Source organism: Acomys minous, assembly GCF_964271855.1.
Source record: "Acomys minous genome assembly, chromosome: 9".
In the NCBI taxonomy this organism is placed as follows: Eukaryota; Metazoa; Chordata; class Mammalia; order Rodentia; family Muridae; genus Acomys; species Acomys minous.
The window spans coordinates 108,454,239-108,477,734 of record NC_140490.1 but is presented as its reverse complement, the minus strand read 5'-3'; the positions used below and the strand labels follow the sequence as shown (position 1 = coordinate 108,477,734).

General features: G+C 37.6%; 2 protein-coding genes and 1 long non-coding RNA gene across 4 annotated transcripts in view; 2 read left to right on the top strand and 1 right to left on the bottom strand.

Annotated features, from left to right (window-relative positions):
- PTPRQ (protein tyrosine phosphatase receptor type Q) overlaps positions 1 to 1,598 on the top strand; it is a 182,502-nt gene extending 180,904 nt beyond the window's left edge. The window contains exon 44 of the mRNA XM_084796167.1: positions 339 to 1,598. Coding sequence (XP_084652293.1) covers positions 339 to 376 — 38 coding nt within the window. The 3' untranslated portion in view covers positions 377 to 1,598. The remainder of the gene's footprint in view (positions 1 to 338) is intronic.
- LOC311605542 overlaps positions 1 to 20,481 on the bottom strand; it is a 52,623-nt gene extending 32,142 nt beyond the window's left edge. Inside the window, exon 1 of the long non-coding RNA XR_014782001.1 lies at positions 20,371 to 20,481. This is a non-coding gene — a long non-coding RNA (uncharacterized lncRNA). The remainder of the gene's footprint in view (positions 1 to 20,370) is intronic.
- Positions 16,565 to 22,985, top strand: MYF6 (myogenic factor 6). 2 transcript variants are annotated; one of them, XM_084796168.1, is made up of 4 exons: positions 16,565 to 16,667; positions 20,785 to 21,511; positions 21,805 to 21,895; positions 22,115 to 22,985. In XM_084796168.1, the coding sequence occupies exons 2-4, from the start codon at positions 20,915 to 20,917 to the stop codon at positions 22,231 to 22,233; spliced, it is 807 nt and encodes a 268-aa protein (XP_084652294.1). In that variant the 5' UTR covers positions 16,565 to 16,667; positions 20,785 to 20,914; the 3' UTR covers positions 22,234 to 22,985. The 2 variants fall into 2 exon arrangements, with proteins under 2 accessions (XP_084652294.1, XP_084652295.1); XM_084796169.1 differs by having other exon boundaries at positions 16,569 to 16,667; positions 20,788 to 21,511.
- Positions 22,986 to 23,496: the final 511 nt, after the last annotated feature.

Genomic DNA, 23,496 nt, shown 5'->3' with positions numbered 1-23,496 from the left:
GTCTATTGCAGGACTATTAAGGTCATAATCACTGCAATTTCAGAATGCCTGAGAAGCTAGGTTAGTACCTATATCATGGTTTTCATTTCTTCATTACCTAAGCTGGGACAATAGCCTTTCTTGTCTTGAACAGGTTTTGCTGTTAAAAAATTCATCAGCAATTGTCAGGGAAGCCATGAATTTGAAAAAGAACAAGACGTGTGTGGGAAGGCTTAGATGGGGAAAAGGGAAGGTGGAAATGATGTAGGTATATTATAATCTCAAATGTAAAAGAAGAATTTAAACCTTTGGAGCTGTTGAGTTCAGTACTGTCTTTGACATCTTACTATCCACGCTAGGTGATGTAGAGCTGGAATGGGAAGAAACTACCATGTGAAATCTGGATGAAAGATTACAATCGGAAGATAGAATTTTCAGAACCCAGGAGCCAAAATTACCCCTCTTGCTTCTGAATTGAACTGGGCTTAGGAAATCTTTATGCTTCCCATCCTGTGCCTCACTAACTGGATGGACCACTTTACAGACGCCTGTAGGAAAATGCTTATATAAGATAGTTTTTTTTTTGTTTTATATGGAATTAAGTATTATGTATTTAAAATGTTTAAGAAAACACATCATGCAAGTTATTTGAGGTCCTTAATGCTTTTTGGAATGAGCCAAATATAAAATTATTATTATTATTATTATAGTGTACATGTTTCAGCGTGCACTTTCCCTATGTATTGGATTTCATTTTGAACAAAAGCTGTGGATGTTAATTTGGCGGTGTTATTTTGGCCTCCGGGGTGCTGCTGTTTCTTGTGGATGACTTCCAAGACTGTCATGATGATCTGTACTTCCATGCACGCCCCTGTGTTTTGAATCCTCTGTTTTATGAGTGCTGAGATATCATCTACTGACCCTGAACAGCTGAGCAGTAACCCCCTGACACGGCAGAGACCATCCGGCCTTTACTCGGCACACAGTGGCGCTCTGAGAAAGATTAGGGCTACTTAAATTGTACCGTGCTCTTCAGTTTACTAAAACAAAAAGAAAATTTCAAAGTGCGTGCAACCTCACACAGGAAGTTGTAGAGTATCTTTCTAGCCTGCCTGCACTTGCACACCACCAGGCACAGATTGTATGTACCCTTCTATTGCTTTAAAAGACACTGTCAAGTGAATAAGAGTATTTGCCTGCCAGATTTACACTAAACCTAACCCTAACCGTTTTGTAGAGTTTCTGAGTAGAAATGTACAAAAATGGCTATAAAACCATAATATTTGTTGTAAGATTGTAAACTGATGAGTGGCATGCTGCTCTAGCGCCAACAGAAACTTCTACATAGATGAATTGGATAGCCTTGCCTTCATTCCCAAGGGCTGATTGAACAGAAGAGTACTTGGTAGAACTTAAAGAAATTCACAAGTCTGGAGCAAATAAGACATCTTTTAAAAATAAAATCATTTTAACTCTTCTTTGTCTGTGTAATAATGTGTTTAATTGAACTATATGAAGTTGTTTTGTCACAAAGTCAAAGTCATAATAACTCAATAATATTCATTATTCTACTTATGTTGTACTTATTTCTGCAGAACTATACATATAGAAAATGTGATGGCTAATAAAAGTGAACATTCATAAATTGAGTTACCTTGAAGCATGATTTGAAATATTAATTAAATATAATAATATTAATATAATGACAATTATATTACAGAAAATAATACATATTAATATAAAATATTTTCTATATTAGTACAACAAAATTATAATTTATAGGCTATATGTAATTCATATAAAATTATTTCCAAAGGCATCCTCAAAAATTAGTACTAATATGGAATGCATTACCCAAGCAACTAAATACCTTATTCTTAAAATCAGTCTCAGAAAAGGTGCAAAATTTATATACTGTTTTTATGGGAAGCAAATATAAGCAAATACCAACTACAAATCCAATCAACATGTTGATGCTATTGAGAGTTACAAAACCCAAGAATAACAATTAATGCAAAGTCTAAGAGGTTCAAATTTCAGCAAAACTCTCTATTGAAAATGTATGGCAGCAGAGTTTTTGTGGTAATTAAAGACAGAGTGTAGTCTATGGAAAGTACTCATTGCATTTACCTTTTACATAGATAATAACAATAATAATAGTAACATAATAACATAAATATTATTATTATTGGTAATTTGATTTAAATGCAGAATCATTGTCTATGATATCGCAAATTGGATGCATGAGAATGTTTTTCAGGGTTCCCCAGAGTGTTTGCATATGAACGTCCATGAAACAGATGAGTAACATCAGCTCTCTTCTAAAATAGCCCTGACCAAGCTTCGGCTTTTGGTTGAGTCATCTGTGGATTATCTAAAAATGAAAAGGCTGCTCCAGAGAAAATGAGATAGCCTTAAGAACCACGTGTACATACACTCCAAGTATACCACTATCTGCTGGCAAGCCATGTGCTAAATAATAATCAATCTATAGAAGACATTGGTGTCTGAATAGTTTTACATCTCCCAGAAATTGGTGAAGAAATTTTTTTTCAAAAAGACTTGAATTCTTTACCAGAAAACAATGTGTAAGTTGTTATATATGTACAACTTTGTGACATATCGAGATATCTTAGCTTAGCGTGGATGGAAACACACATTAAGGATAGATAAATGATCTCCTGATTAGTTGGGAAAGGACCCATACGTATACCAGTTGGACGGGTGGCTGCTAAAGTGTGGATTAAAATGAAGGACACCTGTAGCTTTTTTAGATCTAATATGTCAAAGTTCATTGGAGCGCATGTAGAACAAATGAGCAGCATGTGTTTCATAGGAACCAAATGAAACTGGAGCCTCTCTGAATGGTTCGCCAGAGACCAGAACAGCTGTGGGGGCGGGGCATCACCTTCATGTTACACTTAAGTGCATACCTTTTTTCTGTTGCTTTTTGGGAAATGTACATAATAAGCCTTTTTCAAAAACACTAAATAAGCTCTGACATCTACACCGAAGAATGAATCACTAACTATACCAAACACTTGAATTTTAAAATGGAATTTATGTTTAGCAGGGTACTCCATAAGCCCCTGCAGCCAACGATATAAGCAAATCTATATACAAAGTCTTTCAGAAATTTCATAGTAAATATTTTTTTTGTTTTTTTTTGTATTGAAGATATTTTTTTATTTTATTTTTTTCCTCCTTTATTAATTTATTCTTGTTACATCTCAATGGTTATCCCATCCCTTGTATCCTCCCATTCTTCCCTCCCTCCCAATTTCCCCTTATTCCCCTCCCCTATGACTGTTCCTGAGGGGGATTACCTCCCCCTCTATATGATCATAGGGTATCAAGTCTCTAGAACTGAAACACAAAAATGACTTGAACTACTCAACTGAATGATACCAGTAATTGAAAATTGAACATTATGAAGCATAATCTCAGCAAAACAGCCTGCCTTCTTAGAATAAATAATATTTCAGGATAGATGATTTTGTAAATATATAGTTCACAGCTGGAATCCACTCTAGTATATCGACTTCTGAAGATATTCTAGGTAACACATATGATTACACACATGAACGTGTTTTGAAAAGTAAAATAAACTGCATGGAGTTAGAATGGTCTTCTATTCCTGCTAGCTTATGTGTAGTATAAAATCAAACCACGCTAGGTGTGGTGGCACATGCCTTTAAATAAGACCATGGATATCTTTATAAATGAATTGCTGAAAACATGCTAAAGGACTGTTTCTATTTAAAAAAAATATATATAGACACATACACAATGTAAAATGTGATTTGGAAAACAAGTTGGGAACTTTTTTATTTTAGGTGACTCAACTTGACATGCTGAATAATGCCTGAAATATTGTTCTTTGAAAATAAAATGAAGGGCTGGAGAGAAAGAGCTCAGTGGTTAAGAGAACTGTCTGCTCTTCCAGAGGTCCTGAGTTCGATTCCCAGCAGGCACATGATGGATCACAACCATCAATACTGGATTTTGATGCCCTATTATGGCATGCATTCAGGCAGAGCATTCATATACATAAAATAAATACAATCTTTTAAAAAATACTTTAAAACCCTAATGCAGTAGAAAGTCTCAAGGTATATTATCGTCATCTGTTAATAAGATTATGTTTACAAGGTCACATCCTATTTTAACTTAATTTCGTATTACCTGAAGTTATTTGTAGATTGAAAAGTGATTTGTGTGGTTTATAGAGCTTTTTACAACATTTATATTATCGTTCTACTTAATCCTTACCAAGCCACTTAAACTTTTCTAGATCATGTGTACTAGTTAAAGATCATAAAATATTAATTGCTGTTCCATAATTCACATATAAAGGTGAGTGTTAAATTTAAAACAAATTTCTTTCATGGCTAAAAGATATCCCCCGGCCCTGTGCAGGCATCTCCCGAAGTCACGTAGATGCTTTGAATGATGCGAAATATTCTTTATTCTTTATAAAGGAAAACCATAATTGTGCTGTGTCTCAATTTCCAACTAGCTTTATTTATAATTTCTAAAAAAGAAAGAAATTGAGTGCTCACCACTGACAACAGGCAAACGAATTGTGGTTTATTTGGACAATGAAATGTAACTGAGCAGTAAAATACTAATGAACTATACATCCCTTCAAGAATAGAGAACTTCCAAAACACATGCCAAGGAAACAGAAATAGATAAATAAGAGTTCATACATAGAATTTCTGTGCATTTGGAGATGTGTCAAACTAATCTATAGTGTGAGGAGTAAATGTTTATGTGAGAGGGTAATGGCAAGAAGAAATGGGCCGACGGCAAAATGTAAAAGGTAATGAGACAGTTTTTTCTTAGATGGAGTGATATTTACATGGGCAAATCAGTGTGTAAAAGGTTTTAAACTATAGGCACACAATCAGTGCATTTTACTCTGTATAAATGGTGTAAATAAATACAATAAAGTAGGTTAGAGAAACAGAAGAATAATGAAATATTTACAAGATAGTTAAGGTTTGTCTCTTATGTAACAACTTAAGATTCAGTAAGTCCTATGTATTTATGAACATACCTAATAGAAACATAAAATAGAAATTGAATTGGAAAGGTTATAACTTCCATTGTGAGAGAGGAGTAGCAGTCAGTAGTTTGCATAGGATGTAATCGGGACTATACAGGAATTTCCAACTCATTTCTAAATCTTTCTCTTTCTTTCTTTCTTTCTTTCTTTCTTTTTTTCTTTCTTTCTTTCTTTCTTCCTCTCTTTCTTTCTTCCTTTCTTTCTTTTAGTGTGAAGCATAGTTTTCTATATTGTCAGACTTGCTGAATTAAGTTAAAAGTAATGTAATTTATTCTCTATAGACCTTTTTTACATTTTATATTTCCTAATGTGCATAACCACAAGATCATTTATCCAGAATCAAGGTTTTAATCTCAGAAAAGGAGTGGGAAGTGGTTATAAAGGTGTGCTTAGTGGGGTAAAGGGAGAGGGAGAGATTTCTTCGGAAATAGCACAGTGACACTAATTAATAATAATGTATCAGATTCCTGAACAATACAGATAGTGAGTGTTTGCTACATCACTACAAGGATAGCCATGTGAGGTACTATATTTGGTAATTAACTAGATTTAACCATTCCATAGTGTGCACATATTTATTTTTCAATTTATAAAGTTATCATTTTATGATTGTAAAATAATAGTAATATTTCATAATCCTTAAAAATTAATAAATTTTATACATTATTGGTTTGTTGTAATAACTTATATGAAATGTCTGTAGATTTTTTACAAACGTATCATAATTTCATTCTATCCTGCTTCTACAAGCTAAATGTGGAGACAATTATTAATTCACATTTGTTACTTATTCTGTCCCCAAAGGTATTTCTGCTAAAAGACTGATAGTTTACATAGTAAATATAATATTTGACATAGTCTCAGTACTTTCAGAGGGTGCATTCGAGGGCTGCAGAATATTTATCACCTCTGAGTTTCCATAGCTGAGATAGTGCATTCACTCACTGGACTTCCCACAAACACATATTCATCAGACTGTAGTTTGCTCATAAAGTTAATGGGCAGTAAGAAGATTATTATTGATGCCCTGGTCTATTAAAACAGAAGCTGTGCACTCTTAAAGGATACACTTAAATGGTGATAAGAATCTATGCATAAAACAGACTGTTGAGATTTTATTTGCCGTAAGTAACCTTATAGAATCACTACCAAGTCCCAGGAATCTTCCTAAGACATTTATATGAATTAACTCATCTTATGACAGTTCTTTGGACGAGACACTATTATCTGCCTTTCCCTGACTTATAAAAGTCTAGCCTTGGGTCATAGAAAGCCATGTTTCCCATCATATATTGCTGTATTACATTGAGACCACTCGGTAAGATGGTTATATGTCTGTTATTACAGGCTTGGGCTTAGTACACACACATGAACACATGTGTATGTTCCTGGCTATTGGCTGTGAAAATCTGTGCAAGTAGATTGCCTTGTGTGGTCAGTGCTAGTGCCAGCCTTTGCATTCAGATAGCTAGCTCACTATCCTCTCTGTTGTTTGCTGCCTCTTCCAAGATATGTTTGGTCCTAATCAATTTACTTTTAAAGTTCTGCACAGTTTGTTGCCATATTTATGCTCCTCATTAACAGATTTGATCATTTTACAGGTCTTTTCAGTTGCCCATTGAATTAAACTCAGATTAAAAAATACTTTTCCTGTAATTATCATTCCTGTTTATCTAGACCAGTGGTTCTCAACCTTCCTAATGCTATGGTCCTTTAATACAGTTCCTTATGTTGTAGTGACCCCCAACCATAGAACTATTTGGTTGCTGTTTCACGACTGCAATTATGAATTGTAGTGTAAATATCTGTATATTCCAATGGTCTTGGTCCAACTCAAAGGGATCTCCACCCACAGGTTGAGAACAGCTGATCTAGGGATTAGTCAGATTGGTTTTTGAAGAGATAGAGAGTGGTTGGCCACAAAGTTGCAATTAGATTGGAACAACAAGTCCTGGCCTTCTGTTGCTTGCTAAACTACACCCAACCCAGGCATCCACTGCCCCATTTCCCTCTTTTTGCTCATTGCCTCTTTAAAGACAGTTTTCCATGATCTTCTCTGATGTAATTATTCATTTACTATTCTCCATATGTTTGCTTCTTTTAAACACAAACTACTTTTTGTAATTTTATGTGTTTTTTTTTTTTTTTGCTGAGCATAATTACGTATGAAAGAGGAGTGCAAACAAAAATGGTCAACTGAAAATTCACTTTGCAGAAAAGAAGTGACTTGCCTGTTTGGTGATATATTTTATATCAAACCTTGAATATTAAAATCAGTACCATTTTGGTCAGGGGAGAAAACAAACATTTTGGCTCAATGCTAAATGAGTGTGAAAAACTGGAAAAATTGGCATCTTGTACTATATCAGTTGCTCATAGTCATCAGTTATCCAGATTAAGAAATAAGAACTCGAAACTATCCAAAAACCTTAACAATGGAAGCTGACAAAAAGGAATTCTGTATGGTTAGGCAATTTATAATTCCATAACCATCTAAATTGTTTTGTTGTTGTTTTGCATTGTAAATATTTCCCAGTTGACAGAAATGTCCATGCTTCAAAACTGACAACTGTATTGTCTTTTAGAAAATTAAACTGTATTTAGATTTTATGTGTATGGGTATTTTGCTTGCATATATGACTGAGCACCACATGTGTACAGTAGCTGAAGAGGCCAAAAGAGGTTGAGCCTCCTGGGACTGGAGTTACACATAGTCATGAGCTTCCATGTGTATGCAGGATATTAAGTTAGGCAATAGCAACCAGTGCTTGCAGTTGTCTCTCTCTCTCTCTCTCTCTCTCTCTCTCTCTCTCTCTCTCTCTCTCTCCCTCTCTCTCCAGCTCCAAGAGCTAAACTCTTAAGTGTGTATAGAACACACATATACAAACAAATTCTAATACCTGCTGAACAGAATGAAAAAACATATAGCTATTCAATATCTCTTTGTCGTAAAGACAATATTTTTTCCTTCTAATATCATTATGTTTACACCTCAAGGAGACAGAAATGAGCCAGGATTTGGCTTATTCTTTTCAAAAGAGGTCTCGTCAAAACCCACTTGACTCAAAAATAGGATGAGGTAGTGTCAAGTTATCCCCAAACAAGACATCCCCGAGTGGTAGACAGGTGCTGGAGATGTAGAGACAGGTCTGGAGTGACCTGCCAGTGTGCACATGCGTAGAGGCTGACACCGGGTCCAGAAATTACAGTAATGAGCAACAGGTGGTAAACCAGGGTAGCGGGTCACTTGGGAGGCACTTAATAAGAGGTAGTGTATCATAAGAGACAGGTGAAGCAAGGATAAAACAAGTCCGGCAACTGGCACTAGGCTGAGCCAGAGACAGGGAAGTGGGTCAGCAAGAAGCAGGACTCTGCCCACCAGCTAGACTAGCTGGTAGCTCTTTTTCCTCTGAGTATACACAGAACAGAGGCCCAGGCAGAGTTCAACATCTGCTCCCCTTCTGAATACTGAACGCTATGTGCCTATTTGCACATAGATATATACGCATATCCTTCCCAGTGCCAGAGCATCAAATAAATGTGAGATAGTGAAAGAATAAATAAACTGTTAGATATTAAAGTGTACTTGAGTGATTTAGGTTTAAGGCTAACCTAATCAATACAATAATAAACAGAAAGGACAGGAGGCAAAATTACCACTAGTTACTATGAAAATGTTATATACCTAGAAGATGAAAATAAACAAACTGTAAAACTGTGTAAATAGTTCAGACTCCAAAATAAATATATTCCAACCATGAGTGGCCATCTGTCAAACAGAGAAAAGTAAGCTTACTGACAACATCCAAAATATAAACACAAGGAATTAAACTTATGGATAATTTCTGAAGAAAATTGCAGAACAGGAAAATTTTTAAATACCTTTTTTTTAGTCACTGAAACCTGTTTTATAATTGTAAAACAGTTTTATGGAACCCAATTTTTCCTTTGTTACTTCATAGGGTTAATATGCCCATTAAATATTTTTGAGTCATTTTAAAATAAATTAAAATATTTTGTGGCTACAAACAAATCTAAGACTTTGTGATTATGAATAAAGAAGCCCAGTAAGGGGTAAGGATGAAGGCTTCCCACCCAGTTCTGTTCTTTCTTAGGAGCCAACAGGATCCAGAAGGTGAGAAGGGAGCAACGGAGCAGACTTTTGGAGAGTGCTGTGCAAAGTGGGTAAGTTAACAACACATCCTGGCTCTGTGATAGTCAGGCAAAATAATGATGCAGCTGAGGGACATCGGTGATGACAACGATTCAGGAGTTGGATGACTGACCAGGAATAAGAAATTCACCACTAGCCCTGTGATGGTGGCACACACCTTTAATCCCAGCACCTGGGGAGGCAGGCGTAGGTGGACCTCTGAGATCGAGACCAGCCTGGCCTCCAGAGTGAGTTCCAGGGCAGCCAAGGCAACATAGAGAAACCCTGTTTCAAGAAAGGAAGAGGAGGAAAAAGAGGAGGAAGAGGAGGAGAAAGAGGAGGAAGAGGAAGCCCCACTGTGCTTTCAGAACAAGCAGTTGATAACCATACTGTGTGAATTCTAATGGCGTTCTGTGATTGAGCTCCGACAGCCACACTTGTGGCTTTTAATATTTTACAGCAAAAAGAGAAGTCTTATTTTAATATATTTTTTTCAGTAGGCAATTTGCAATGGTCCCCTAAAATTTCCAAGAACTTTTACTTAAATAGAACCTATAGAATTTTTTTTTCAGAGAGTAAGCAAGCATTATGTCTTTCACTGATTTAGATATGGATTTTGAAGACAAAGCACCAGTGCAATTTAAATAAATACGAATTAGAAATGAATATTTAATAGGGAATATTGATAATTCGTCTCAGAGAAAATGAAAATTTTGAGAAATATCACTCGCATCCATTCCTTAGCAATGATTACATAGTATCAGTTTTAAATTGAATAATCTTCTCCATCTAAATGAATGAATGTGTGTGTTCTACCCTATGTAGGTAATGTGAACAAATAAACACTGAATGGTGATAGGTCCATGGTGGAATATAAATAACCATAGGACCAGGAACTGTTACGGGTATGATCCCTATGAGAAGTCAGTGCAGACAGCTGGACAGGCTGTGATCAGCCACCCACCCACAGCAGTCTCCTTGCCTTTCCGTACATGTACACTGGAGTTAGAAAAAAACAAGTCAACTCCACATTTCTGTATGTGCTCATGTTTCACCAGATTTGGTTCAAGGAAGCAAGCCATCCAAAAGAAGTTTCCTACTGGCAATTTCGCTCAACATGAGAGGCATTAGATTAAATCTTCATCACTACATCAATGAAAGATAAATAGATTGATGACAGATAGATAGATAGATAGATAGATAGATAGATAGATAGATAATAGATAGACACTTTATTCTAAGGCCATTTTCTGGTAAGCTAGAAATAGTGAATAAGTCAAGACAATTGTGAATTATAGAAGAATTTTTGAAATCTTGCCAAGTTTTAAAGGGCTGAGCTTTGATAATAGTCTAATGGTCAATTTGGGGCTCAAAATGACTTCACAGCTCTACTTTTCCTCTTCTAGCCTCTCTTTTACCTTCTCCCCCTCTCCTTGTATTATTTGTTTTTATTCTAGAAGATCATACAAAACCCCTGAGTCTCAGCACAGTCCTGCTCCTCACTTCTGAAGCTAGATTTAACCCTCTCCTCCCTCACAAAATTTCATGCTAATCTTATAAAATCTCTTCAGTCGTAGTAAGGGTCTTACTATAAAAACGTATTCATAAAATGTAAGACACTTAGGTAACACACCCTGCCAAAAAAAAAGAGCCTTATGGAAATATCATACACCCCGTTTCCGATTCTAATCTTTAATCTTCAAAAGATACTTATCCCATTGAAAAACCTGGGATTTTCTTCAAAGTCAGGGGGAAAAAACACAAGATTTTAAAGAAAAAATACGTTATTAAAGTTTTAGAAAATATTAAAAATACAAAATCCTCACAGAGAAAAAAATACAGTTGGGAAACATGAGAATGTCTAGTGATGCTGGAATCATATATATAAGATTAAAGATGTAATATCTGAGAAGAATGGAGCTCTCTTCCTTTAAGGAAGACTATTTTCTTACTGTTATTCTATCACAGCAGATATTCTGAAAGACTAAGCTACATTAAGTGATGTGAACAAAATGGCAAAAGAATGTCAGAACAGCCAAACATCACCATCGCAATAGTTTTTTAAATGTACCAACCATAAAATAATTGCTGGGTTTTGGCAAAGCTCAAACATAAACTTTTCCAGGAATAGCACGACAAATTGATAAAGTGCAAAATGACCCTTTATTCTTGCATTCCTTCTTTGTGATGTAATGAGTCTCAGTAACTTGAAAACAAGAACTAACAAGAAAAAATGCTTGTTGCGTCATGGGAAAGGCCAGCAACTTAATGGTGCCACTTCATTCATTACCAAATACTGCATGCAACCGCAGCCATTATTAAATATGTATTATCCTTAAAATGGGAGTGTTTTCTGATTTCAAATAAACCCTAGTAAGGTTGTCAATCTTTTTGGGAAGTGTGAGGGTTAGCCTTGACTGTCCTGGACCTCACTCTAGACCAGGCTAACCTCAAACTCACTGAGATCCACCTGCCTCTGCCTCCCATGTGCTGGGATTAAAGGTGTGCCACTACCTGGTGGCAATCTTTCATAAGGAATAAAATCATTAGCCGCCTTCCTAGGATCCATGTGTGCTCCTAGTCATTGCTGCGAAGCCAGCCCACTGCCACATGCTTGTGCACACATGGCTTCCAACAGAAGAAATAAACTCTGGAAACAAACCATAATCAAAGATCTGCTGGACGTGCTGAGGTCAGGCATGTAGATGACTGCAGGTCAGGAAATGAAGTTCCCATGAGCAATGACTCCTCATCCTGAGACTTATTTTACTCTTTTCATTTTTTTAAGAGGCCAAAGTTTCCCTTTGTGAGAGTGTAGGGTGGAACCGGAGGTGAAAACATGCAAATGACTCTACGGCAGACTGTTGAGCACAGGCCCCTCAAGGCAGAAAGAATTTTTCCACAATGAAACTTATCAAAACTTTGTAAAAAAAAACCTTATACTGCCTCAACAGCTGAGAGAAGAGAATAGTCCCATTAGAAGGAAATTATTGATACGTGTCAAAATGGACAATTGATGTGGATTCGAAGAGGGTTTGAAAGCGAGAAGAGATGAGGAAATCACATTGAAAGACTCGTGCTTGTATGAAAAGTCCCTACCTTAGTGATATCCACCACATCTAAAGGGTCTGTTCCTCACATTGATGTGGATTTACATAGCAAAAAAAGTTTCTTATAGGAACACAGATACCTTGTTTTGTTGATTTATGCCCTCGGTCTACATGGCTTTAAAGCAATGCACCTACATGTGAAAAAGAAGACACCTAAACTGGACTATTTCTAAGTAACTTAGAAATATTTAGAACTACATTGTTTTAAGTTTTAACCTTTTAAAAGAACAATGTGTGAAATCAATTCTCTCCAGTCTGTCAACTACTAGCATCCAAGGTAAGAAAGCCTGGTTTTATTTTTATTTTTAGATTATTAAATCTGATTTTAAAAAAAAGGGTAGCTGAAAATTTGAAATATATTCCATATCGTTTTTGAAAGACAGTATATGAAAAGAAAGTTAGTATATGAAAGGGAAGATATCAAAGGACTTCTCAGGAAGGTTTTTATGTGTGGCCAACATGATGTATTTTGTTTAACTCAACGTAATCATGTTCATAAATCAAATATGTCCATTTGATTGGACTGCAGTTAACATTCCTTGAGTTTACCAAAATTATGAGCAACTTTTAAAAGGTAAAGTTGCTCCTTATAAAAAAATCTTCCATGTACTCACTCATTTGAAGTGTCTTCTGTTTTCTATTTTTCTTTAAAGCTATTGACCACGTTTGAATTTTGGCACCTCAGTAACTGAAATGGATCATGATAGTCTGGAAGCATGTTACACTCAACTGAGACAGATGTTCATCTAGGTGATTTGTAGCTTTAGGTCGGATGTGCAGAGCATCCTTGGGTCCATACCATGTATATCTACCAGGGCCCACCGCTCAACCACAACCCTGTCCTTATGATGACTTCCATAAATAGGCCTGAGCGGTGAGGACAAGCGTATAGGGCACACTCCCTGGGACTCAGTACTTGAAACACACTGTCTCTTGACATTACACTTCCTTTCATCTACGATGTGCTGTACTTTCCCATCTCTGTCCTTTTTTTTTTTTGACACTGTTCTTAAAATTTATATTTTGAGTAGACTTAGAAACAATGAAATAAACTTTGTGGTTTGAGGTCCTTTGTTTAAAACATTTAAAGTCCTCTTATTGATATTTCTTCAAAGTTAAATAACTGATACTTTATAAGATATACATATGTGAACATAGCATTGATTTTCTTTCAACTAGCTTTTAAAGGGGCAGCCCTCAAACCTTGCACTATTATCTAAGTACTTTACCTCCCATGGTAGCTTATACTTAATTACAAAAAGATAAAAACATCTATATAAGTGTTTCATCAATGTAATAAAATATTATCCTTATAATTGTGATATCATACAGCAAAACTTTTCTAACACCTAAACATCCAGGAGTAATCACAAGGTCAGAGAAGATGAAGATGTTGTCACTGTGTGATCCATGATGCGCAGACCATGTGATGCCTACACATGTTTCCAGATTGTATGCAATCAAAGATTTTCTTATAACCACTGGAATATTTAATTTACTTACCTAAACAAAATATATATTGCCCATTCCCTAAAATATCTTGTTTCTGGAAACAGTAGGCAATGTAAATAAGAAAACATGATTAAGCAACTGTGTCCCAAACTAGAAGAGAAGTTTTATGGGAGAGTGTGTTTGTACAGTGGTGACTATCTGTCACAGTTGGCTCTGACACCAGCATTAAAGCACCAACCAAATTGGACAGTATGTCATAAGCAGCCAGTTGTGGGAGGTGGGGCAGTAACAAAATACTTGGATAATCATTCTATATCTGAGACATCTGCTTATCTTAGCGAGGCAGTAACACCAGGCATCTCTATAATCTGGATACTGTAAATATCAGAATTCACTTAATTTTTAAAAGACGTTAGCAACCTTGAAAGTCTATCCACCTTACACACTTTAAATATAAACTGAATGCAGCATTGTGCAAAAGTATATATGTAATATTTTAAGAAGACAATATAGTTAAATAAAGATTATGTAGTATACAATTTGCATATAATGGTAAATACAATTCCATTCATATAATTTATTTGGATGATAGACCTTTTTTTTCCTTTCTAATTGGAGGTCAAATAATGTAACCCTAATTATAATGAACTTTCTATCTATTGATACTATATAGTTGTTTCAATGAAATTCTTTCAATCTTTGAACAATCTTCTCATTTTAAGATCTAGTTCATTGAAACTTAGAGAAATGATCTTGCTTGTCCAAGGTCAAGTGAAAGACTCGAACTCCCCCTTTAACACCAAGCTTGACATTTGCCATCCACAGTAGTCTTAAAGGAAAAGCTTTCTGTATGTACTGTAAACACTATACATTACTGTCCTAAATGAATAGACATCTGTAAACATCTGTAGTATTTTCTGGAAGGACAGCAACCAGCCTGTTCTGATAGCTCCAAGACTGTCCCAGTTACGGAGGTTTCTGTCAGGGACTCTACCCACCTACTCAGCGCTGGGCGAACCACAAAAGGAACGCTTAACCTCGAAGAATTCTTATGGTTCATAGTTCCAAAAGTACATACACCAGGTAGGTGTTTGGAATTTTATCTTAACTTCAGAAATACGGATGAAAGAGATAGAAGTCATTATCTTTTTCTTGAAAATCATGCCTCTGAGAAAAAAAAGAAACAGCAGCCCGAGGGTTGGTGTGTAAATAACACTGGCTCTTAGGAGCCTCTGTTTCTTCTCTCAAAAGGTTGCTAAGAGCAAAGAGTTGAAGTGTTTCATGAGAGATCTGGAGAACAGCTTCAAGTTTTCCCTTCTTTGGGGCTTCATAAAAGCCTTTACAATTAAAGTGTCCTCTGTCTAGGATCTACCCCCATTTCTTTGCGTAACTTTGGGAGTGTAGAGCATTGAATTTTTCATATCTTTCTTTTTCTCCGCTTGGTTTGGACCCTTCCCCCATGTCCGAGAAGTGACTCAAATGTTCTCTCTGTCTAAGTGCAAAGCTATTTTTACCAACGTGTTTGGGAATCTCTGAGCACACATTGCTGGCAGCTTAAGTAAGTTACAGGTGCCCGGGGTTCATGTTTCTCGGCGTCCACAAGTTTGATGCATGGCCTCATCTTAGTTTTGCCTTGTACTCTCAGGCCGCCCCCTCCCTTTTTTCTTTCCTAGGGCCACTCATCCACTTTTTTGCAGACTAGTCTTACGTTATATTCATTTCCCCAATCTCTTCTAACCAAGTTTCCTTTTGTTCCTTTTCATTACTGGCCCCGAGCTCTACCTTCCCAACTGATGGTTTCTTTGGATCCAGTTATATAATAATCTAGCCCCAATACTTAGTGATAGCCCACCAAGACTTCTATAACAAACTCTCATCCAGATCTCGGTGTCAATCTCTTCTTGGACACGCCAAAACACAGTTTTCCAAAAGCCTCAATTTCTCCTCCCAGAAATATCAACTTAACATCTTCAAACCTCTGTCCCTAAATCATTCTTCCTCAGATTCTGCCTCAAAGACTCTGAGCTATTGCATACCCTGAGAGGATTGTATTCCCCCTTCAAAGCCCCTCAGCTATTCATGTCTGTGAGTTTTAGTCACTGTCACTGTCCTCAGTAAGTCGAAATTTTTACAAGGGTATACCCACATGAAATGCTATTAGTAGAGTTGCTACTGTATTATTTTCACTTTCATATTTTTACAAACAAATAAACCCCCAAATTTATCTTAAACATGTTCTGTACTAAGTTTTACAATCTATTTGGTATGATTAGCATGGTTAGTTCAATTAAGGCCTCATGAACCAAGGACTAAAATTAATAATTACTGGGTAAGCACTGCATATTATGCACGCACACTATGTGTGTAATATATTATTTAATGTCAAATGCTAACATCAAACTTATGACATATGTATCAGTTGTTCCACTTGATCTTTTAAAGACAGTCAAACAACAACAAAAACTAAGGCTTGGAAGGTGGGAATGCGAAGATACAAGCGAGGGGATAATACTCCAGATGTAATCTGAATAAATTATAATGAATTAAAATAAAAAAGAATGTCTTGCTCCAAAAGACTGTTCCTTTCCCACAAAGCTGAGGTTATGAAAATGATTGAGGCCTTAAAGGAGGACAATAAATCCCTCAAACTAGAACAAGAATACACAAAGAAAGAGAGGAAACAATTGAGCAAATCACAAAACTCCTTTGTTAAAGGCATGTATGTAAAACCTGCTGCTTACTAAGTTATCTATAGACTTTTTCTTCATTCTCCTTTCCTTAGACAAGCACTAGCCACATTCAAGCTATTGAGGGAAGATGACAAAAAGAAATGCATTTGAAATGATCATGAATTACAAATGACAGGATAAACTATTGGAAAATGTTCCACCATTTACCTAGGGTAAGATTTTATAATGAGTGAACTCAGTATTCTTTCAGGCTGGTTGCTAATAACGATATAATTCTTGTTGCTGTTTATGAAAGATACGTTTTAGCTCCTTGAAATTGGGTGGTTTGAACTTACACCAACCTACTAATTGTGAACATCTGCATCTCCCTCATATTCTATGGAGAAATAATATAATCGCAATTACAAGCCTCTCACATTTTGTAAACAATTTGAGTTCCAGGAGTACACTAGGTAGTTGTTTGGAATCAGTGCATATTTTCCCACTGAGCTAATCTAAAAGGTCAGTTATTGTTCGTGCTAGAAATATCATATTCTTTGGTGCCCTTTCCTGTCCTCATCTTCCAAAGCAAAAATAAATAAATAAATAGAATAAAGTATGAAGTGGGAGTAGAAATATTTTCATGCCAAGGACAATACTGACACTACTTCACTATGGACATTCTGCAAGCTGGTGGGAATAGGGATTTACAATTTAGTAGGGGAAAACATCTGTGGGAAAAGGCTGACTTGACAGCAAGAAAAGGCACCCTTAGCAGCTATTCGCCAGTTCCCTGAGTCTTCTCTGTTTAAAATTTAGAATCTTCTTTTCCTGTTTCTAAACTGACTGTAAAATAAAAAGAGTAAGAAGAGAGCTTTCACACGGCAGGCTTCTGATATGTGTTATCTACTTCATATACCTTAAAGTTAGAAGATTCTAGGGATGGATTGAGTTTGAGGAGCATTTCTACAGTCTTCGCTTCAAAGTTTTTTGTTTTTTGGATTTTTGAGGTTTTTTGGGGGGGTTGTTTTTTGTTTTTGTTTTTGTTTTTGTTTTTTAGAAGAGGCATATTTCTTTTGGTCTTGTTTTTTTTACTAAATTCAGTAACACAAGTATTTTATATGTCATGCTACTTCTTTATTTTGAATTTACATGCAAGTGTGATGTGATGTGCTTTGATACATATACATGTTATATAACATTTAAATGAACTTTAACTTATCTTAAGCATCCAACACTTTTTCGTGCTGAAATTTTTTAACATGCTTTCTTCAAATGTGTGTGTGTGCACGTAGGCTGAAGCCAATTTCTGATATCTTATCATTCTCTACCTCAGTTTGTTTGTTTGTGAGACAAAGTCCCCCTCCCCCGAAACCTAGAGACCACTGAGCATTATATTCTGTCTCTAACACAGGGTCAGAAAGCCCCAAAGGAACCTCTCTCGTCTCCACTGGTGCTAGATTCACTTACAGGAATGCACCATCCTGTCCAGAACTTTACGTGGGTGTTGGAAATCTGAACTGAGGCCTTCATTCTGCACAGCACGCATTTTACCCACAGAGCTATCTCTACAGACCTTTCTAACTGTTTTTTATTAATTTTTTCATATACATTTATATTATTACACATAAGTACAATCAACTACCTACAGCAGGAAGAACCATGAAACAACCAGGAATTATATAAATGTTACATTCTTAGTGCTTTGGCTATTTGTATTTGGAAGCCTTGAAGAAAACATCTTTCCTAGCTTGGTGTGTCTAAAATTCTGATGTAAATCAATATCTATCATATCTTGTCATTATCCACTTAAAACATCTAGCTAGACTTAGAAACATCTTAACCCCTAAACATCTAAGCTTAACTGTAAAACTAAACTATCTGGTTTTCAACCCCATCAGAGACTTGAGAATGAGTAAAATTAATTACCTGAGTAGAAAGGAAGTCCAGGTTAGCAGCTTCCAAAGTAAAAAGAAAGAAAATGACAGAGACAATTTGCTACCTGAACAGTCACCCAAAACTCTCTATAATGTTGGATCCTCATCTTTAGCCTTCCGGCCCAGCACCACACTTCATTTCTGTTTTCTTGCTCCTGTTTGCACTTGTTCCTGTTCAGAGTAATCAAGTTTGCCCCTTCCCCTACTCAAACATTCTGCATTTTAAAAGTGATTTCATTATTTCAAAAGTTCCATTTTATAACAAATTGAAAATACAGCCCTTTTTCTGCCATTATACAAACCTTAAGGGCAGACTAGGAGAAATTGAAATGTTATGTGTAGGCAAATACCTTTTAGATTTTCCCCACCTCAATGCCAGGGCCACTTCCTTGCCCTTTTTTCTTCTCTTGTTTCTGTCCCTTTGTCAGAGTGATTAATTGTTCTAGATTTAAAATCCATGAGAAGAGATGAAATTATGGGAAGAGAGATCAAGGCACGGCTTTAATTATTTGAGTAACAATGCTGTATTATTCTCCTGTACAGAAGGTAACTTTTCAAATCTCTGTCTATGTATAAGAGACAGCATAACATGTAGCTAAAAACAAAAGCTCATGTTCCATTTGAAAATCTAGATTGGACCCTGAGTTTCAGAAGCCTTTCGCCTATGGTCTTAATCTTGGTGACCAGGCAGCTGGTAAAAAGGAAGAAAATAACACAATAAGTGTTACGTTCTCCTCCCCCTAGTGCTTTCTACCACAATTATGGTTTTCCTTGATAAGGAATTACACTGCGATATAACACCAAGTAGACAAAAACCAGCCCAAAGTGCTCAAAATTAGCATTCAAAGGTCAGGTCTCAATGGAGGTTGTGAAGAGTTACCTTCCAGAATAAACAAAACACCTTGAATTAAATTTTTAAAAAACTAATTGCTAAAGGATATGATAGTGATTTTTGCACTGCTTTTTACTGTTTATTATTTAGTTTAGTTTTGAAAAAGGAAGCCATTGTTAAGGATTATAACCTACCATTATCAATGCTTGGGGTAGAATAATATTTTATATTTTCCATCTACTTTTGCAGGCACTGACTATAACGTGTGGCCTTTATCCCCAAAAGTATCTATTTGTAGTGGAAGAATTCCTACCAGAATTCTCAAGGAGGATAGAAAATCAAAGAAAGAGGAGCAAGTGGTTATAGGAGAGAAGACTAGCCAGAGAGAGGGGAAAAGACCAGTTGTAGTTTATTCACCTTGTAAACCTTAGTCCTAACACAATCCTATGCTATCCATAAACACTCTTCACTACACAGCTACATACCCCATAAGTCATATGCATAATAATATTTTATTGAAACCTTACTCAAACTGGGTAAAGCAACCATTCTCACCCTGAAACAGCTCAAATAGTACTTATCCATAGATACAGTAATAGAACCCAGCTAGGACTGAGAGAGAGAGAGTTCTTTGAAATCTGGGAGCCCTCTTCACTTCATTTTTGCACTGGGAACCGCATGTGTATTTCTTGAACCATGGCCACGGTGCAATAAAAGACATTTGTTTCCTTACGTGTGTCTTGGCGTCTTCCTTTCTCGTTTGAATCCTCGCAACCAACTTTAGTGGAGTCAGTGCGTAGTGAGATAGTCAAAGTTGGTGTAGAACAAACACACTTGGGTTGAGAGGCCAAAGATCCACTTGAACTATCAAGCGACTGTTGTGTGTCTTGTTTTTGTAACCACAACTAGTTTAAGGGGGCTGCCTCCTGTATTTTTTCATTCTTGTATCTCACTCCTAGTTTTATATGCTCCTTCCCCAACTGGAGAAGGAAGCAGAATTTAGATTCTAGCTGTCACTTTCTAAAACAACAGGTAGCCAGGAAGTTCACTATGAAAGAATCCTAAGTCATTCCATACAGTATCGTGGGAGGTGAGCACCCTTCACCCACTCCCCAACTCCCACCTCATCTTACAGATTTAGCAAAAGAGACGAAAGAGATTATTTACCTGCTTCTATTGAGGCTGAGGCCTGAAAGCCATGTATAACCTTTGAAGGACTGGTTATGGTTTTAATCACAGGGATAGCATCTTTTTGACAAGGCAGAACAGAGAAAAGAGCCGAGGCACACTGGGAATATTAAAGAGGCTATTTTGGAGCAATGGCTACTGCCTATGAAATCTCTCATCATGAGTCTATACTTAGAATTCAGATGAACCCTGAAGGGAGGGGACCAGGGCAGTGTTAATCCCCCGGTTGTTTTGAAGTTGCCCTGGTTAACAAGTTACTGTCTAAACTGTCCCAAATGGAAGTGTCGAATGCTCTCGGTGACGCGACTCAGTGTGTGTGTTGTTTTTAACCTGTTTGTCGTACGGACTGCCCCATCACTCTGAGAGGTGACATTTCTCCGTTTTCTTTCAAAGTAGACGTTCTGGTGAGCACTGGCTGTAATCACTTTGGGAGACTGATGCTCCATGACAGCTAAAAGTTGGATTGAGTTTCAGTAGCTACTATATATAAAGCTGGGTCGACTTATGTCACCGCACTAATTAAATGCCATCTGGGTGGCTCCTCTGGGTTTTGGAGTCCATCACCCAGTTCAGATCAGTCAGAGGCCAAGGAAGAGAAACCATGATGATGGACCTTTTTGAAACCGGCTCCTACTTCTTCTACTTAGATGGAGAAAATGTGACCCTGCAGCCATTGGAAGTGGCAGAGGGCTCGCCTCTGTACCCAGGGAGTGATGGTACCCTGTCCCCTTGCCAGGACCAAATGCCCCAGGAAGCCGGGAGCGACAGCAGTGGAGAGGAACACGTATTGGCTCCCCCAGGCCTACAGCCTCCCCACTGCCCAGGCCAGTGTCTGATCTGGGCTTGCAAGACTTGCAAGAGAAAATCTGCCCCCACCGATCGACGGAAAGCAGCTACCCTGCGCGAAAGGAGGAGGCTCAAGAAAATCAACGAGGCCTTTGAAGCACTGAAGCGTCGGACTGTGGCCAACCCTAACCAGAGGCTGCCCAAGGTGGAGATTCTGCGCAGCGCCATCAGCTACATTGAGCGGTTGCAGGACCTGCTGCATCGCCTGGACCAGCAGGAGAAAATGCAGGAGCTGGGCGTGGACCCCTACAGCTACAGACCCAAGCAAGAAATTGTAAGCCCAGATGCTGCCAAGGCAGGGAAGTGTAAAGGCCAATTAAACGCCTTCCTGAGGCCTTAACCTCCACCTGCTTGGTGGTGCTCCTTTTTGCCTGGCCCTCGCCCTCCGTAATAAACCCCTAGTGACCCGAGAAGGCCAAGCCGCTGCCCTAAGCAGGAAATGCAGTCTGTCCCAAGGAAGGAGGGGAGAAAACCCCAAGCCTCCTCCTTCCACGCCCACCCCCACTCCTACCCCCCCACCCCGGAATTTGTTTCTTTTCTAATCTGTTTCTTGGGTTTTCCTTCCAGCTTGAGGGTACAGATTTCCTGCGCACCTGCAGCCCCCAGTGGCCAAGTGTTTCGGATCATTCCAGGGGGCTCGTGATAACTGCCAAGGAAGGTAACACAATAGAAAGTTCTCTGGGCTGCTCTGGAAGCATCCGACTCTGTACAGCACAGGGGAACTCTGGCGGAGCAGAGAATGCTCAAAGTCTGCTCAAAGAGGCAGTGTCAAGGCAGGGTGCTTTCTTGCTCTCAGGGATGCAGTCCTCCTTCCTGCCCTGCTGGACAGAACTGGGAGGTGCTCCATGAGCTGTCTGTGTTTGTTTCCTGTGTTCAGGGGGAGCAAACGTGGACGCGTCAGCCTCCAGCAGTCTTCAGTGCCTTTCTTCCATCGTGGACAGTATTTCGTCGGAGGAACGCAAACTCCCCAGCGTGGAGGAGGTGGTGGAGAAGTGACTCAGCCAGCATTTGGGACATTCTTCACTCAGGAGGAAGACCCCTATTCGTCTAATCATTTAGGTTAGGGCTCATAGAACCCAGAGTTTATAAACGGCAAGAGACACATTAAAAAGAAAAGCCCTTGCCGCCTCAAGTGAAAGTCTGCCTTTGGGCTTTTATTATGATTACTATCATTATTATATTGGAACCGCTAGTGGCTTAGCTCTAGAACCCTAATTTTGTTTTTTGTTGTTGTTGTTGGGTTGGATTTTATAACATTAACTTTTATTTTGATCACTTGACCCTTCCGTGTCAGTTGCAAACGGAGTTCATTCCTATCTAAAGCAAAGTGGGAACGTTTAATCCTAATGGCATTTAATGTACTTTTGTAAATTGAGTACTTTTCTTTTTATGCAAACCTAAAGAATATATTTTAAATGTGGAACTAAGCATTGTATATAAAATGTGTGAAGGTCCTGATATTGTCATATTAAAATATTAATAAGTTTCTACATGTACAAAGTTGGCCTTAATTTGATTTAACTGAAAGAAAAAAAAAAACAGGAAAGCGTGCATACAAAACTAAGGTTAACTTAGATACCACATACTCCCACTTATTTGGGTCTTTTCTCTCAACCTAATTTAAAAGGAAAAAAAAATGAGTTTCTTGCCATAGTCTCCATTAAACTGGGCACTCGAATACTCTGTGTAGATCTCTCACTGGTTGTTAGTAACGGGAAAACCATCTCTACTCTCCTTTCTATGGCTTTTTCTTTTTCCTTTCTTACTATTCTACAATCAGTGATCTGCATGGGATTTACTTACTCTGAAATTTAATTTTAAATATACTAAAATCTTCCAATTTCTCAAAAAAAAATTTCTTTGTTCAGTTCCCTACAAGCTATCCAATTAATTTAGCCCAAAATATTTTCCCCCATTCTTTGGTGTTCCAGGCTGTTTCCAAGTGTAGGTCTGAAGTACCCGCAGGAGCTACACTGGCCTGATACCTAGTTTTTTGGACTAGACTTGTCCCCAGCAGCCTGGAATACCTTCAAGTGCTCTTTGGTTTGAGTTTGTTTTCCAAACAAAAAGATAAAAGAAAGGAGCAAACTGTCTCTTGAAGAGGGCTTGGTGTCTTTGAAGGGGGGCGGTGCTTCGCCAGATAGAAGGGTTAACCGGTTGAAAGCAAAAGTCAACAACAACACACATGAAACCTCTTAGCTGGACCAAACAGCAAAGCCCCAGAGAGACCCAGAAGCCCCAGGAGCTCTACTCCATGAA

Excerpts from the sequence above, each read along its gene's own strand:
- MYF6 (XM_084796168.1), top strand. The coding sequence starts at position 20,915 with ATGCCATCTGGGTGGCTCCTCTGGGTTTTGGAGTCCATCACCCAGTTC. Across the intron at positions 21,512-21,804 it reads ACAGACCCAAGCAAGAAATT|CTTGAGGGTACAGATTTCCT; the intron begins GTAAGCCCAGAT and ends TTTTCCTTCCAG. Across the intron at positions 21,896-22,114 it reads CGTGATAACTGCCAAGGAAG|GGGGAGCAAACGTGGACGCG; the intron begins GTAACACAATAG and ends TCCTGTGTTCAG.